We start from the raw sequence: 18,337 nt of genomic DNA, 5'->3' as shown, positions 1-18,337 counted from the left end.
GTGTCAAAGTGACATTTCTCTTTACGGAGTTAGCTTATTTCACTTTGTAGAAATTTAAACTGAATTTTTAAATTATTTTACCATTTCTAACGAAAAATACCTTTGTATATAAATGAATAAATATAAGTTTTCATATTTTTTTGGAAATCTTTTGTTTATTACTAAAATAAACTTACGTTACTTAATTTTCAAAAAGCTTTAAGCAGAAAATATTTGAACAAAAGCAGGATTCGTACACATTGTACATATTTCCGAACGTAATAATTTTATTTTTCTGCTTTAAAATACTCATGACAAAGATGAGTCATACTATTATTTAACTACAGTGGCCTATTTTATAAAGCTACAAGTTACAAATTACAAGCGGAAGTCTCTTTATAACTCCATGTGTTAGAACGAGACTTCCGCTTGTAAATTGTAACTTGTAGCTTTATAAAATAGGCCACAGGTATCGTATATTACAGTATATAAGTGTATTTGATAACTACGTAATGTAAACAACACTGTTTTAGATAATATTCATCTGAATAAAATGATAAACATGATTTTCAAATTATTATTCTGTTTGACAAGAAAAATACTCCTAATTAGCATTTGACGTTTTATGTCATGGTGCCGTCATTGTGAGCGATTGAACACCGCTACGAAATAGAAGTTTCCCATCTATTTTTAACCACAAAAGTTAGTTGCACAAATATTTATGCAGTCGGACGAAGAGGATTCTCTGCTGCATTCATGCTTCGACTCTCTGAAGAACGCAGTCATGGGTTGTTGTTACAGTTTATGCCACAAAGAGACTGACCCCCAGGTAATGCTTGTATGGGTGTTAAATCAGTTGGACGTGCGTAGAATGTTGTGAAAACGTGAAAAATTTCTGTGTTAATAAACATTTTTTTAAAGCAAAAATATCCGTTTGGTATTTTTTGCAGTGTTTGCGCGATTGGCACAAGTAGTAACTGTGCCAGTCTTTATCGTTAATTAATAGTTGAGTGACTTATTATCGGCGTAGTTCATTGGATTATGCTGAACGTGGAAGCGGATGGACTGCTGTCATTGTTTTGCCCCGCAGTGGCATACTGTTGCATGTTTTCTTTGTGTTTTATTGCTGACAAACAATTTAAAATAAACATTTTTCTTTGTCACAATGAGCTGTGATGGTTGGCTGTCCAAATGGATCTACTGCGTTTCGTTTCCGGAAGTAAAAATCTTTAACTTTTTAATATATATTCGTATTTTTACTTTTTTTTTTTAATGCCAGCTGTTTTTGAAAGACTTTGTTTTTGGGCAGTTTATAAAATTATTTGGATGAAAGCTAGTGTTCAATGTGAAACCTTATCTCAATGCAATAAAGCATCAAATATGTCATCAATGATGTGCAATTATGCAAGAGGAGGTTTTTCCATGAACTGTGCACAATAGAGCCATTCATGTGTGTGTGTGAGTGACCTAAACATGTGTTATAGTCAGTAAAGGATGTGCTGTGCAGTAATTGGATCTTAATGTTTGTTATCCAATGCTTATTTTCATAGTTAATGGCCTGCTTGATAATCAATGTTTTTTCACTCATTTGAGTCATTTGTATTCTACTGAAGTCTTCTAGAAAAACCTTTAGGTGGTTGGATAGGTGCAATTTTGTTTTGAGGTTTTGAGGTTGAGCTGGAGCGAGGCCAGAGTCGTCGCTGAAGATAGGAGGGTGTGGCGCAGGCTTGTGAAGGCCCTTTGCACCTCTGGGGTGCCATAGGACAAGAACAACAATTTTGTTTTGACATTTAAAAACTGCGAGGACATGTGAAACATACTACAAGTCAATATCGATAAAATGATTGGAATATTAATTATTGTCAGAATGACTAGAAACTATGTAAGATACTAATAAGAATAAACCAAAGAGGTTTGCAAATAGGTGTTAACATTCTTAATTTTGTTGCTTAACTTCAAACTCGGGTACTTAAATCCATTTGACCCTCTCAGCAAATATCAGCTCTATTACCTTTTCTTAATACCAAAATCGTATAATCTGACAGATGGATTTACCCGAGTTTGATGTTAAGCTACTCAATTCATATACACAAAAGAAAGATAAAGATAAGTCACATCTGTTATTATGATTTAGAAATTGCTCGCTATCACTATTGATAACACTTGAGATTGATATCTACATTTTTACATAGATATAATGTTTTTACGACAGAATAAAAACAAAAGAAGGAATAGTCTCTTCTCTCTTTCTCTTCTCAGCATATTTGTGTCCACTGCTGAACATATGCCTCTTTCATGGATTTCCATGTTGTTCTGTATGTATATGGTGGTCGGCGCTGCCGTCTTTCTGTCGTCCGACCATCTAATAAGAAGGAATAGTTAATAAATAAATAAATAAAATAAATAAATAAATATTATAGGACATTTTTACACAAATTGACTAAGCCCCACGGTAAGCTCAAGAAAGCTTGTGTTGTGGGTACTCAGACAACGATATATATATAATATATAAATACTTAAATACATAGAAAACAACCATGACTCAGGAACAAATATCTGTATCATCATACAAATAAATGCCCTTACCAGGATTCACCCACCACCCACCACCCATCCACCAATAATAATCCACCTATATTCATCTTTACATTAATAATTTTCAGGAAAACACAGTGAACGAACGGACGCACCTGCTCGAAGTGAGTGAACAGACGCAGGAGAGCCCCGCGCCGGCGCCGGCCGCGCCGCCGCGGAAGCCCGACGAGCAGAGCGCGCTCAACAGGATACTACACGAGACTGCCACGTAAGTAAAACCTAACTTGTTATGCCACATGTTGAGAGACAGGCAGGAAAAAAAACCGGACAAGTGCGAGTCGGACTCGCCCACCGAGGGTTCCGTACTTTTTAGTATTTGTTGTTATGGCGGCATCAGAAATACATCATCTGTGAAAATTTCAACTGTCTAACTATCACGGTTCGTGAGATACAGCCTGGTGACAGACAGACGGACAGCGGAGTCTTAGTAATAGGGTCCCGTTTTACCCTTTGAGTACGGAACCCTAAAAATGGAGCAAGATCGTAACGGATTGGTGCCAGAGGAGACCTCGAACAAGATGGGAGGTTGAACTCAAACTCACAGCGGGCCCGAACTGGAGAAGAGTGGCCCACAACAGACCCCAATGGAAAGAGCTACAAGGCCTTTGCCAAGCGGCACACTGAGCTTTGAGACAGATAACTTTTTTAGAGTATGTACTCTAAAAGGCTTGCTACACGGTCGCCGACAAGCCTTCTAACCGTCTGACCTTGGTCTGTCCTTGGTCAGTTTTGGTCAAATTTTGTTGGTAACAACTGTCTACACGGTCCGGGACCGGCCAAGGCCACGCGGTCTGGGGGCTTGTCGGCGACCGTGTAGCAAGCCTTTAACTTAGAACAAAAGGGCTTAATAGATAGATAGAACTTGCTATAGCCTCCTGGTTGTTGTTGGAAAAGTGGATGGCAAGAGGCCGAGAGGACGGTCACCCACCCGTTGGTCCGATCAAGTAAGGAACATAACAGGACTTACTGTCACTACTGCCTTTAGACAAGCCGAAGACAGGGTGAAATGGAAGCAGCTCGTCGAGGCTTTGGTGAAGGCATTTCAAGACAGGCACGACCTTCAGTAATGAAGAACACGAAGAAGAAGAATAGCCTCCAGCCACCCAAAGACCATGGTCTCCCGTTCCATTCTAATTTGAATCTTAATTGAGGAAAATCAAAATTGTATTTATCTTGGCAAATTTTGATGCCTAGCCTAGATAACAATTTGTTGCTTACCATAAGAACAAAAATTGCTTGTTATATCATACGAATAACCTGTCGGAGCGTTCTTATGGCAAACAACAAAGTGGTACCTTTTTCTTGAGAACGTCCCAAATTGACTCTCAGTTCAATTACCAATGATGGAAAGTTTAAAAAGCCATTTTGTTGATTTCATTAATTTCAAATAACTTTGATGCATAAAAAGTAATAAACATACAGACATGCTGTGTGACATAGACAAAAAAATTATAAATGATTCGTATTTAAGGTATTGTCTTGGGTCGTCCCATTCGTTTTTCGTCAAGTTCTTAAATTAGTACTATTCTGTTTTCGTCACTCATTCTACATTGAAAGCCACCGACGATTGTGACGAATGTAGAATGAGTGACGAAATCAGAATAGGACCAATTTAAGAACTTGACGAAAAACGAATGGGACGACCCAAGACGATACCGTATTTAACGGTTGATTGAAACAATATCGTCAAAAAATAACCACAATCTAAAAGAACGCTTAACATATTAAGCTAAACAGTTTCCTTATTTAATAATTTTTATATCGTTATTAATAAACATATACGGCAATGTGCCGGTCGGAAATAAGATTATTTCGTATAGGACCAGTAGTATTGGACGAAACTGCACCTAAACTCGTAGAGATAGGGTCTAAAATGAAACAATATTATTTATGATGAAACTTTAGGCATATAGTAATTTACTAGTGGTTTGGAGTGTGTATGTTTATGTTAGATTGTAATAGGGGAGGGTGAGCTCTGGGTAAGTGGTCCAGAACCCCCAAGATCTACCTACTTAAAAATTCAAAAATGCTTACGGCTAACTACGAGCATAGATAGGGTCGTGGTTTCTGCCACTATGGAGTGAGAATAGATATCCAAATATTTAAAGTAGGACGCCAGGATACTATACTCATCAAACGTATGACATATCCAAATGAAAATACAAATTTATTTACTAAATACTTTTATTCACTTTACATCACAATAAGACCTGCTGCGGCCTCGAGACTTAACATTTAAATTACGTACCGTAACTATTACTAATTAAATTTAACTTAAGTACATCTCAGGCATATTTGGGCCTGTAATACACACAAAATCCTACATAGGAATTGCAGGTTTCATATTAATAATAGAATTTACCATGTAGAAAGTTCACGTTAAAAAGAAATTCAGACTTAAATATTGTTTATCCTTTCCAGCAAAGGAACACAGTCATTAATGTAAATATAAGTTTTTAACTCACAGTTTTATCGTATAAACACTTCACCTCGAGTCCAAAAATTAAGTGGAGAAGACGGCTTCTCAACTAGCATGGTGCGACACCACCCTAGATCTTCCAAAAGCCATAGGGCCAAGAGCCAAGGGAAGAGATAGGCCCAGCCAAAAGACAGGCCTAGCCAAAAGGACCCTAGAAACAAAGAGAATGTTCTAGGTTTTAGAGAGGTTATGTTATAAAAAGTTATATTTATATTTAATTGGGACAACGCGCGATTTAGCTTGCGGAAATAATGAGATTAAAAAAATCCTTACCGGTTTCTAAGCCGAGTCCCTTATATTAGACACCAGACGTGGCGACGTAGGCGCACGCGGTGAAACAAAATGATGTCTCATCTTTGTCAAGGGATTGCTGGAAAATCACACCAAAACACGACATTAGCTAATTGCAATTGACAATAAACAACTTCGCCTTTCCTTCCGTATATTTAGAAAGTGTGGACAACTCACCAAGTTGGTTTGAAAGAGGTGAAAAGGTTATGCCGCCATTACCGGCGCATAGGAAGCTAGGTTAATCATATTTTGGGCCAAGCTGGAACAAAATATATCAACGATTAAAACATTGAACACCGAATTTAACCGAGTTTTAGGAAATACAATCTTTAAATAAAATACATACCCCATGAATTAATTGCCGACCTGATGTCGAAATTACGTCTTACATCTTGTCACGGAATATCCCAGTGATCAAGCGAAAAATCAAATGGCAAAAGCCACAGACAAAGTGGTGAATGGAAAACCTCCCATTCAATGACATCGCAACTGACCGGATCCAATTTACAGAAAACCGAAGTCACCAAAAATAAAAAGAATTACTAATTTCGAAAGCTAAAAATAAGGACATTATTTATAACTACGAATTGCAAAATATAAAAGAACACATACCAAATGTTTATTCATAAATACTCTTTATGTATGACTGATTGTTTGTGCCAAACCACAGACAACAAACCGACCGACATTGACAGACGTCAATGTTTACTGCGACAGTAATAAACAACACTGATTCAACCCGTTTTACCAAGTTAAAGCTATTTCCACGTAGTATTTCCATGTTACAATATATTTCAATTGTGAAATGTGTAAACTCCAAAGAAAACAAGGTATTTATGTCCCAGCACAATGCAGGAACGAACAATGGATGCGCTAAATGCGACGATTCATAGAGGATAGTTGACCTACCATTCCGGTAAGTTTTATCCTCTAAATATAGCCAAAAGCGTATATGTGAAGATTAAAACAACATTTCTGGTCTCCGACCTTGACCTATCTACTCTAATACTCGTGTAGAACGTATATTAACCACCAAATTCTTATCAAACAAACATCTACTTTTCTAACCTATAACGTGCCTATCTATAATAACATTCAGACGTTTATAACACTGGGTGTCTACCCTAAAGTGTTACAGTTCATCTTTAGTTGGGTTAAAAAAAATTTTTTTTTTGAAAAAAAAAATTTTTTTTTTTAAATTTATATGTCTAATATGAAGTTACACCTTAACCTACCAAACTTAACCACGAGAACACAGATAATCTGTAAAGAAAACAAACCTTATGACAAAACTTATACCTATGACTTGGTGAATGGCCAATTCAACCAAGGAAAACTAACAACTAATTTTGATCCGGATCTACTTATTCCTAGTGAATACTTACCTAAATCTAGAAGAAGATGTCAAAGACGGCAACCCGAAAAATAACTTTCCCTTTATTAAAGAAATTGCCTATCACCGACAAAGGTGGAACTAAGTAAAGAGCTGCATCATCTAGCCAATACACAATTCCTATATCGACAAACAAAAGTTTGGACATAGTACAGAGTTTATTGAGAACGTAGTCTCGTTTCACGATTTAATAATGTTTTATAGAGTAGTCCCACTTAAGGGTTTATAAGTAAAGTAAGGTTCTGTAGTTTATTCAGATTATTTACTGTTTTATGTCTTTATAAGGACATATCAAAGATTAAGATTGGTCCGTATGCATCCGGTACCAATATATATAGAATCAAATACATGGAACACTTACCCGGTCTGATGAAAACAAGCTTGCGCCAGGCTGCATTCAGTTCAGTAGGTAAGTTCAGTATTTAGTATCATATAGGATATTTCAAATTTAAGTATTGAGCCAACAAGTGAAAAGACGAGTACCGCTACGAAGACGGCTCGGCTTCACCAGGACGTACAATATCTTTTATATGAAAGTTACCTAGAAGTTTTCCTTCTAAGGATTTTAAAGAGTATACAAGAGGACTTAATTTTTTATGAATGACACACTTGTCATAACGGGGCGCTAATTTAGCGGAGAAATGTTTTGCTGCATTTGACAATGGGAAACATCTTTTATAAACGATTTGTCCTTCTTCTAGTTCTACGTGACGCTTCCTCATGTTGTAATACCTAGCGTTACGTTCATGGGAGGCGATCAACGAGTTACGCACTTTTTGAAATATAGTTTTGAGCTCTTTAAGTTTTTCAGAAAACTCACCGCTGGTATCTAATTCGAGCGCGTTTTGATCTATAGGACCTTCACTATTATAAAGAGAACCATCTAGAATCATCTGACGACCATGTGTTAGAAAATACGGTGTATCTTTAGTTACTTCGTGACGAGCTGTATTTAATGCACATTGTATTTCCGATATGTTCTTATCCCAGTTACGGTGATCAGAACGCACGTATGAAGCAATAGTTCTTACTAGTTCACGGTTCACTCGTTCCGTTTGATTCGTCTGAGGATGATATCTAGGGTTATAGAAAATATGAGGGACATTATATTTGGACATTAAGTCTCGAAAGTCTTTTGAAGTAAATTGAACACCATTGTCGCAGAATATATATTTAGGAACCCCATGTATAAGAAATATCCCTTTTTCCATACACTTAACTATAGCTTTTGCAGTTATGTTGCGTAGTGGAAACAAAGTCACATACTTACTGAAATAATCAGCACATACAAAAAGATACTGATTTCTCAAATAAGACGGAGGAAAGGGACCAAGAATATCACAAGATATGGCTTCGCCTGGTGACGATATACGTCGGGGATTACCCATCAAGCCAGGACGAGCTAAATTAACAGGTTTATAAGTTTTACAAATTTCACAAGAATCGACGTATTCTTTCACGTCTTGAAACAACGTAGGCCAATAATATAAGTCCGCTATTTTGGAATGGGTTTTAGCCACGCCAAAATGACCGGCAGTAGGATCATCATGATACTTATTTAAGATTTCATTTCGGTGCTCATAAGGGAGTACCAGCTTCCAGTCAAATTGAGCTGTCAGACGATACTTATTCTTAGAGTAACGGAAAAGTTTATCATTTTCAATTTTAAAGTTTGGAAAGAGAGAAGGTTTTTCAGATACCTTTTTATATATATCAAGATACCAAGGGTCTTGAATAGTAACAGAATTTATAGAACTGACATGAATACGAGAAAGACAGTCAGGTATGACATGTTCTTTGCCCTTCCGATGAATAATTTCAAAGTTAAATTGACTTTATATTAAAAGTCCTATCCGTTTTGTAAATAATCTCCCTAACAATACGAGATTCGTTAGGAGATTGAAAGTCATCATCCGAACCAGACGACGCAGAAGGGCCTTGCTCATTCAACCGATCCAATAAAGAAGTAATTAACGTTTTCAACAGAAGTACCGCTTCGGTCTCCTGAGGCAACCGTGAAATACGACACAATAGATATTTGCAACGCGAGGATAGCCTGTCGATCGCCGCTGCTGATAATTCTCCTTTTGCTTCTAACTCTATCTCCTCTACCTTATGCTGACAGAGTTCTAATTCGGAAGCTTCATTACTTATTACCAAGTCCGGGAACTTTAAACTACCCTTTTTGGCTAAATCTGCAGTCTGTTTCAAAGCTTGACACAGACTGGATCTACGTGAGATGGGATTAACCGGAAGTCTGCGAATCGCTAATTCATGTGACATTTCATCTTTATGTAAATGGGTGATTTTACAACCAGCTTTTATGAAATCCATTTTTCGAGATTGATATGTAATATCAGAAGTAAGTCAGTTTCAGGTATAGAGTTATAATATTTTAAAGATAAGTTAAAATTTTATTAGATTTTAACCCTTTTAAAGTATTTTAAAATATTGAGAAAATCTCTTTAAGTATAGCTAATTATTTAGCGTATAAAGTATAGCTTTATTTATAAATTGGTTAAATTTATAAGTTTAACCTCCAACACAAACAACACTTTCAAACAACAATTTGCAATTCCCTTTACATATAAAAACCTTAATACTAAAATATTTTTAAAATGTTTCACTTGGAAATGTCATACTCCATAGGCCATACGTTGGGCACGCCACTGTAATAGGGGAGGGTGAGCTCTGGGTAAGTGGTCCAGAACCCCCAAGATCTACCTACTTAAAAATTCAAAAATGCTTACGGCTAACTACGAGCATAGATAGGGTCGTGGTTTCTGCCACTATGGAGTGAGAATAGATATCCAAATATTTAAAGTAGGACGCCAGGATACTATACTCATCAAACGTATGACATATCCAAATGAAAATACAAATTTATTTACTAAATACTTTTATTCACTTTACATCACAATAAGACCTGCTGCGGCCTCGAGACTTAACATTTAAATTACGTACCGTAACTATTACTAATTAAATTTAACTTAAGTACATCTCAGGCATATTTGGGCCTGTAATACACACAAAATCCTACATAGGAATTGCAGGTTTCATATTAATAATAGAATTTACCATGTAGAAAGTTCACGTTAAAAAGAAATTCAGACTTAAATATTGTTTATCCTTTCCAGCAAAGGAACACAGTCATTAATGTAAATATAAGTTTTTAACTCACAGTTTTATCGTATAAACACTTCACCTCGAGTCCAAAAATTAAGTGGAGAAGACGGCTTCTCAACTAGCATGGTGCGACACCACCCTAGATCTTCCAAAAGCCATAGGGCCAAGAGCCAAGGGAAGAGATAGGCCCAGCCAAAAGACAGGCCTAGCCAAAAGGACCCTAGAAACAAAGAGAATGTTCTAGGTTTTAGAGAGGTTATGTTATAAAAAGTTATATTTATATTTAATTGGGACAACGCGCGATTTAGCTTGCGGAAATAATGAGATTAAAAAAATCCTTACCGGTTTCTAAGCCGAGTCCCTTATATTAGACACCAGACGTGGCGACGTAGGCGCACGCGGTGAAACAAAATGATGTCTCATCTTTGTCAAGGGATTGCTGGAAAATCACACCAAAACACGACATTAGCTAATTGCAATTGACAATAAACAACTTCGCCTTTCCTTCCGTATATTTAGAAAGTGTGGACAACTCACCAAGTTGGTTTGAAAGAGGTGAAAAGGTTATGCCGCCATTACCGGCGCATAGGAAGCTAGGTTAATCATATTTTGGGCCAAGCTGGAACAAAATATATCAACGATTAAAACATTGAACACCGAATTTAACCGAGTTTTAGGAAATACAATCTTTAAATAAAATACATACCCCATGAATTAATTGCCGACCTGATGTCGAAATTACGTCTTACATCTTGTCACGGAATATCCCAGTGATCAAGCGAAAAATCAAATGGCAAAAGCCACAGACAAAGTGGTGAATGGAAAACCTCCCATTCAATGACATCGCAACTGACCGGATCCAATTTACAGAAAACCGAAGTCACCAAAAATAAAAAGAATTACTAATTTCGAAAGCTAAAAATAAGGACATTATTTATAACTACGAATTGCAAAATATAAAAGAACACATACCAAATGTTTATTCATAAATACTCTTTATGTATGACTGATTGTTTGTGCCAAACCACAGACAACAAACCGACCGACATTGACAGACGTCAATGTTTACTGCGACAGTAATAAACAACACTGATTCAACCCGTTTTACCAAGTTAAAGCTATTTCCACGTAGTATTTCCATGTTACAATATATTTCAATTGTGAAATGTGTAAACTCCAAAGAAAACAAGGTATTTATGTCCCAGCACAATGCAGGAACGAACAATGGATGCGCTAAATGCGACGATTCATAGAGGATAGTTGACCTACCATTCCGGTAAGTTTTATCCTCTAAATATAGCCAAAAGCGTATATGTGAAGATTAAAACAACATTTCTGGTCTCCGACCTTGACCTATCTACTCTAATACTCGTGTAGAACGTATATTAACCACCAAATTCTTATCAAACAAACATCTACTTTTCTAACCTATAACGTGCCTATCTATAATAACATTCAGACGTTTATAACACTGGGTGTCTACCCTAAAGTGTTACAAGATAATAATGTTTTTAAATAGAGATGCTTGAGGACCTGTAGTTCAAAGGCCTTATAGACTTAAAAACTTTTCGTTTAAAAAACCTTACATCGACTACGCTCAACGCTATTTTCGTGTTAAATTTCTCCCCCTAATAGAAGTCCATTAAAAATGTGGCTTAAGTATTTAATACAGACGAAACTAAACAACAGGTACTATTAATACTTAATAGGGATAGGTTTTTAGGGCGCTAGTACACTGGCGATTTGCGAGCGGGTTGAAAGCGAGGCGAGCGCGCAGCGATGGGATGGGAGCGCAAGCGAACACGCTGCGCACTCGCCAGTGTGGTAGCGCTCTAACTGTAGATAATTATTTCTACGGTGGCATACTTTTGGCACGTTCTTTTATCCGCTACTATTTTGAACCTTACTGAACGTATTTTTTACTTACTGAATTTCATGTATTTTTAATTCCAGTAACGTAATAGACGTCGGTGCGCTCGGCCCGTACGCGCTTGAACCTGGCGCGTACTCCGAGCGCGTGCGCGCGTATACAGCGCGCGTCGCCTCCGCACCCGCTGTTCCGCCTCCCCCGCCGCGCCTGCTCAAAGACGTGCCCTTAGCGGAGCGGAATGTGCTGCTGTCGAAGCCTCCGCTTAGCAATGACGATAAAGAACTAGTAAGTATTATAGTAGTTGTAAACCCTTTTTGTGTAAAACACAAGTGTGCAGTACATTAAAAAAAAGCAATTATATAAGCCCCTGCCCCGTCTCTCTGAGATTTCTGTCTCATCTTAGTAAATGCGCAAAATGCACAGCAATGTATGTATTAAGTTCTGATATATCATAGCCCACGTACTCGTATATATATGTCATCATGAGTTCATCACTCATTCATGAATCTACCCCCCCCCCCCCCCCCCAAATCACCCAAAAATCATGCTCCGAATGACCCGTTTCCTCCTACGTCATGCTACCATCATCCGATGTCCAGACCCCCCCTCCCTAATTTGAAATGACGTAATTTATGAATAGCCCCTAGGAGCACTGATACAGCCTACCTGTTTTTATGTCAGTCCAACTGCGGTACAGTAGCATGGTCGCCTCTTTATCGTCTGTCACCATGCCTATCACATTCTAACCAATAAGTGCGAAAGTAACGCATATCGCGACAAACGTTAAAAACGCGACCATGGTACAGTGGATGTCAAAGATATGTTTAAATTTGTCGCCTTATTACAAAGGAGTAAGGTCCAAAATTATAAATATATCTTTGTCGTCGTCTGTACCATCGCAAATCTTCTATATTTCACGACTTGACATCCAAAAAGTTCGACTTCCAAGTTTCAATTTATTTTTCCTAGTCTACTTGGTGTCCCACTGCTGGGCAAAGACCTCCCCTCGTTTTCTCCACTCGACCCTGTCATCGGCATTTTCCCACCATTTGGGGTAGAATACGCCCAAGTCGTCCCAACGTCCAGTTTCAATATAATTTTTTTTCTCTTCAACAGATAGCGAACGCCGTGAAGAAGGCGGCGGCAGCGATATCGGAACTGCGAGTCGAACACCATGAGGACCTGGTCGTACCTTTTAGGGTGCCATAGCAATACCGCCCACAGTCCAGGCGGTCCTTCTAAACTCACTAACCATTGGTGGGCCTTATGCCTTCGGAATAAGGCTTACCAATCGTCAGTTAGATCGTATGCAAGTTTTCATTTCACTGTATAAAGGTAGCTTAGTCGTGCGCGGCATGTCATCATGAACCTTGTTAGAATGCACTAAGGTTGATATTTGGTTGTAACCGCGCGCGTCAGTTGACCTCTTTGGCGGTCAAATGGTTAAATATTCTTGGTTGGCCGGAATAACCCAAAAATTTTAAACCATTCATCCCGCTGCCTAATTGGTATTCAAAAATATTAGTCGTAATAGGCGAAAAGCGCAAGTTTTCGAGATATTCTATAATTAACGGAACAAAAATCGCCGTGCAAACTCATCCTAATCAATCCAAGGCGCTGTATAGAAGAAGCTGCTACATGATATCGAATTATTTTATTCTAAAAAGTCGCTAAATTAAGAATGCAAAAAGCCAATGAATGAAACATTTTTTTGTTGTAAGGGGCTTCATAAATTACGTTATTTCAAATTAGGGGGGGGGGGTCTGTACGTAATTTATGGACAGCCCCTAAAACACAAACCGAGTTGCGTGGGATTTTCTGCCTGCAGTATAATTTTAATATCTTGTCTTTTCTCCTTCTATATTTGACAGATTTTTTTTAATTACGTGACATGTCGTTTATGTTCAACTAATCTGCACACACACAAATTCCATGTTGTATATAAATTTCATATTATATAATATTCTATCAAAAGAAATGAAAAAGAAACAATTCTACACCTAAACTCAGCACTGAGTGCCAAAACTGTTCATTATCTGATACTCATACATTAAGCGCGACCTGCATCATCCCACTAACCCGGGGTTAACCGGTTAAACCGATAACGCACTCTCAAATTGCACTGGTAACCATGGCAACTCTAAGTTCAACCGGTTAACCTCGGGTTAGTGGAATGGTGCAAGTGGCGCTGTCATAAGTGTCATTATTCTTAAGACTTGCCTTATATCGCTTGTTAAGTGTAGGTATGTCATTAATCTAATACCTTTAAACGAGTATGTATTATATAGGGTGACTCAAAAATAGGGACTAAAAAAATCACTTGGGGATCATCCATTAATTGCGATGATGATGATGATGATGATAATACTAATTTTCGGCTACTGATGAATAGAGATGAAGTTAAAGTGACGTCACAATGTTTGTGACTCCCCCCTCCCCCAAGTCACATGTCACATTTTCTTGACCCCCTCCCTAAACGTGTGACGTAATTAATGGATGACCCCTTGAAGGTTTATTTTCTCGAACTGAAACTGAATGCGGGTTTGCTCCTATTTTTGAGATACTTCGTTGTTTTTTAATAACAGCCATAGTAGGTATGTATAAATGAACATTATTATGGCCTTATTTAAGTTAAAACTGCCTTATAGAGCTCTCACGTAAGTTATTTTGTTAAATTGACCGGGGTGGATGCGTCACTTGAGGTAAATGCGTCTTTTAAAGATTTCTAAACGAAACTTTATACAACTATTGGAACCCTATCTGTTCGAAGTGCGGTCACTGAACTTTTAATGCAGACGGCTATAGTAGTAAATATATGTTACGCATTTACCACAAGAGACGCATTTACCCCGCTTAACCTTAATAACTTTTGCACATAAGTTATCATTTTGTTATTCAACAAGGCGCGTAGCTATAGCTATTATAACAATGGTATATCTCAATGGTAATCGACTTGAACTAATGATTTAAATATTTACTATGCTCTGATCATTTCAGTGAGTCAAAAGAGTATATTCTTACTTAAATGAATAGAAATATCTGACACAATAAAGCATATTATTCATACTTTTGTGGAGTCAAAGGAAAGTTGTAACTGATTTTATTTTCATCCAGAGTTAAATTATCATTTTCCCAGTCAATATAATTAATATAAGTGACTGAATCGGCTTAGGACCAAAAACATTTCTTTGTAGAAAAGTCAGTGCAAGGCAACCCTATTCCATAGAAACATTACTTACAACAGCTCATGCAAGAATGCGTCTTATGCCTTAGGCATAAAGTCCATATTTAAATGAATAAAAATCTTTAAATTGGCTTTATTTACGCATAGGGTTGCCACTTGAAATATTAAAATTGTAATAAGTGAATACTTTGGAATGGGAGTTTTTTGCACTGATTTCTAGATAACGTAGCAATAGAATTATTTAAAATATTAATATTTTATTCAGTATTTTGCGCCCTCATATTTGAAGTTTTGTCTCGATACAGAGTGAGTTTAAATGATGGAATACAAACACTTAGATACTTATATCTATACAAAACAAGATCTTAAATATATATGTACCATCAACCGGGGTGAATAGGGACAAAACTAGAAAAGTGATTTATCTGACAATTACTTTAAAAAATCAACACTAATTGTATCATTTGATTGTAGAGTTTGAATGGTACCATTCGTGTGGGTATTTTTTTAAAGAAATTGTCAGGAAAATCTAATTTTAATTTTTGTCCCTATTCACCTAATGTTCTCAGAGAGACAAAAATATCTGAACCTGACAATAAAGTCGTGTTTACATATTTTTGCCTCAATGCTCTGTTATATTATTATCTTGTCATATATAACGCACAGGACAACGTTAATATAAAAAACCGAAACATACGCATTTAAACACGCGCGTGATTCTGATTTTATTGATATGATTTTAATTGTTCATTTGCAAATTCTATAAATGTTGATATTATCAAATTGAATACCGGTTTAGGATCTTTTGATAGTCAAAACTATGAAATAAATGACGCCCAAATTTCATTTTGCAATCCTGTTTTCAGTAGGGTCGTTTCTTAAAAGCTTGTAACTTGTAATACAAGCGGATGTCACTTTTTGACAGCTTCTGTTAGAAAGGGACTTCCACTTGTATTACAAGTTACAAACTTTTGAGAAACGGGCTCCAGATGGGTTAAATATAAGTTACGGATAAAAATAATACAAAGTTTTTAATACTCAACAACTTCCAAAATAGGAATGAAGTAGAATAAGTGTAAGGCCTGAGTGGACGCTCGAGTTGAGCGTGCAGCGGGGCGGGGCGTGCGGCGTGCATGTTAAACAAATGCAAACGTATAAGAGCGGCCTTAGTGCACGCTGCTCACATCACTTGTGAGCCCGACGCCACGCTGCACGCCCCGCCGAACGCTCCACTCCGAGCGTCCACTCAGGCCTTAAGTTTTTCAGTGTTAAAATTTTTATCTTATTTTTACTCGTGTCTTATATTTACCCCACCTGACCCTACCTACTTTATCAAAACTTAGTTTTCGACTATCAAAAGGACCCTTACCATTTTTATAATTAATATGTATATTAAATTTATTGTAAAATGGATATGCGATGACTGATCGAGACTATGTAGCTTATATTGTAAATAGATAGCTTATATATAGAATTATAGATGCTTACGTATATATAATGTATCGTGACATAACACCTGAAAGATATTACTGTTACGGCGTCATTGCATCATAAAAAAAATAACGCGACAACGAGCATGTAACACCCCTTGCTGGAGTTGCAGGTAGACGGAAATTTAAAAAAAAATTATACACTTCGTAAGTTTTACATATGCAGGTACAGTCGCCATCAGATATATCGGAGCGGCCAAGACGCCCACAAATATCTGAACACACCTCTATTGTCAAGGCGCTAGAGCGCGTGTATAGATATTTCTACATGACGCGAGCATAGTAGTGTCTTTCAGAAAAAAGAGCTTAGTTTATTTAATGTTTTAACATCGATGCCATTTTTCTATACTTGTATTTTGTATGTGTAAAAAATTATCGTAAGTAATCTTTATTCACTTAATGCTTCGAAAAAACTGTTCGCAATCGAGTGGGGTAATGATACAAACTTAATTTCACCCCATTTCTGGGGTAAAATGAAAGATTGAAAAAATCTGTTTTACCCCACTTAATTTTGTGTTTTAAATATTATTGTTAGTAATAATGTTTTAAACAATTATTAATTTTAAATCGATCGCCGTAAAGAACAATAATGTGAAATAATAGTTACGTTTGAATTTAATTTGAAGCCAAAAATGTTGAAATTGATCTGAGTAAATAAAGGTGAAACATATCAACTCACAGATAGGTAGGTAGATTTTCCCTTATACAAGGTGTAACATGACGAAACCGAATTTTACAGCGTTTTCCCGATTTTATTTAGAGACAAAAATTTCCAATTAACCCGTGGTCACACATGTGCTGGTAACTAGTATAGGAGTTCCATACTACGGTAATTCTGGGGCGCTCCAGGGGTTAACTTTTTTTAAATTCGCCTAGTTTCAGAGATATTACAAAAAAAAAAACAAGTTTTTATTGTTACTCATATTATTATTTTTTCCTTCTTTTGACCTCAGAAATGCGTAGTTAAAATCTCTCGCATTCCTCGTGAGGACCTTGTATGTTGATAAGGGATGAAAATACATAATTTTGGTTTTACTTTGGTCATTTCAGTATTTTTACGCTTCTCAATAATGTTTTAAAAATAAATGTATGAATTCCCTTTTACGGAAGGCTGTGTTAAGTAAAGTTTGCGGTTTTGAGCCGCCCTTGACGGTTACAGCGGAAATCGAAATTCGAAAATATGTATTTCCGTCTCTATCGCTCTTGCTTAGTTCGAGTGAGATAGACAATATGCAGATAAACAATTTTCGAATTTCGAAGTTCGCGGCCGTCCTTGTCTCATAGAACGTCAGTTATTTTGTTATGCACACGATTAATGTATAAAATAAATATATTATTTGTATTACTTTTGTTTTTTTTTTAATTTATTACTATCACTATACTATAGGGACCGTGCGCGTTGGAGGGTCTGCCATCTTGTGGCCTGAATCGGAAGCATATGTGCACATGTACCTACATTGCCAAAGCAAGTGCTGCCATCAACCGTTCTCGTCAGTACGTTTCCTGATGCATAGTAGGTTCTGCCATCTTGCGGGATACATCGGAAGCATAAATGACACATTTACGCCTCGCGCCAAAAATCTGACGGCGATTATGCTGCCCCCTATAGTTCATGCACGGGGCCTATCAATCCTATCATAGTTATTGAAACTCAAGAATACTCGGTAGCAAAAATTTATTAAAGTATATGGTACAGTCGGTAGCAGAAGTTGTTAAGCAGGCGAGGTGTTCAAAATTACCTTGACACGGATTCTTTTAACAATAAAGTCGCGTCAAGATCATTTTGAACATCTCGCCCGCTTAGCAAAGCTGCTGCATTGACGTATAATATGTACCTATCTAAGGACTGGCCATACGGGCAATAAGAATGGGGAATGAAAGGGAATCTAGTGGTATTGACCACTCGATTTCAGTTCTATTAGTGGAATTT

General features: G+C 37.0%; 1 protein-coding gene across 2 annotated transcripts; it reads left to right on the top strand.

The window, feature by feature from the left end:
- Positions 1 to 595: 595 nt before the first annotated feature.
- Positions 596 to 17,752, top strand: LOC134670671 (ragulator complex protein LAMTOR1). Of its 2 annotated transcripts, none has more exons than XM_063528487.1 (4): positions 596 to 808; positions 2,643 to 2,782; positions 11,817 to 12,018; positions 12,850 to 17,752. In XM_063528487.1, exons 1-4 carry the CDS (start codon positions 701 to 703, stop codon positions 12,940 to 12,942), a joined length of 543 nt encoding a protein of 180 aa, XP_063384557.1. In that variant the 5' UTR covers positions 596 to 700; the 3' UTR covers positions 12,943 to 17,752. The 2 variants fall into 2 exon arrangements, with proteins under 2 accessions (XP_063384557.1, XP_063384558.1); XM_063528488.1 differs by lacking the exon at positions 596 to 808 and adding an exon at positions 820 to 1,198.
- Positions 17,753 to 18,337: the final 585 nt, after the last annotated feature.

Source organism: Cydia fagiglandana, chromosome 14 (genome assembly GCF_963556715.1).
Source record: "Cydia fagiglandana chromosome 14, ilCydFagi1.1, whole genome shotgun sequence".
In the NCBI taxonomy this organism is placed as follows: Eukaryota; Metazoa; Arthropoda; class Insecta; order Lepidoptera; family Tortricidae; genus Cydia; species Cydia fagiglandana.
The sequence above is the reverse complement of the archived record's forward strand: the minus strand, read 5'-3'. Positions and strand labels throughout refer to the sequence as shown.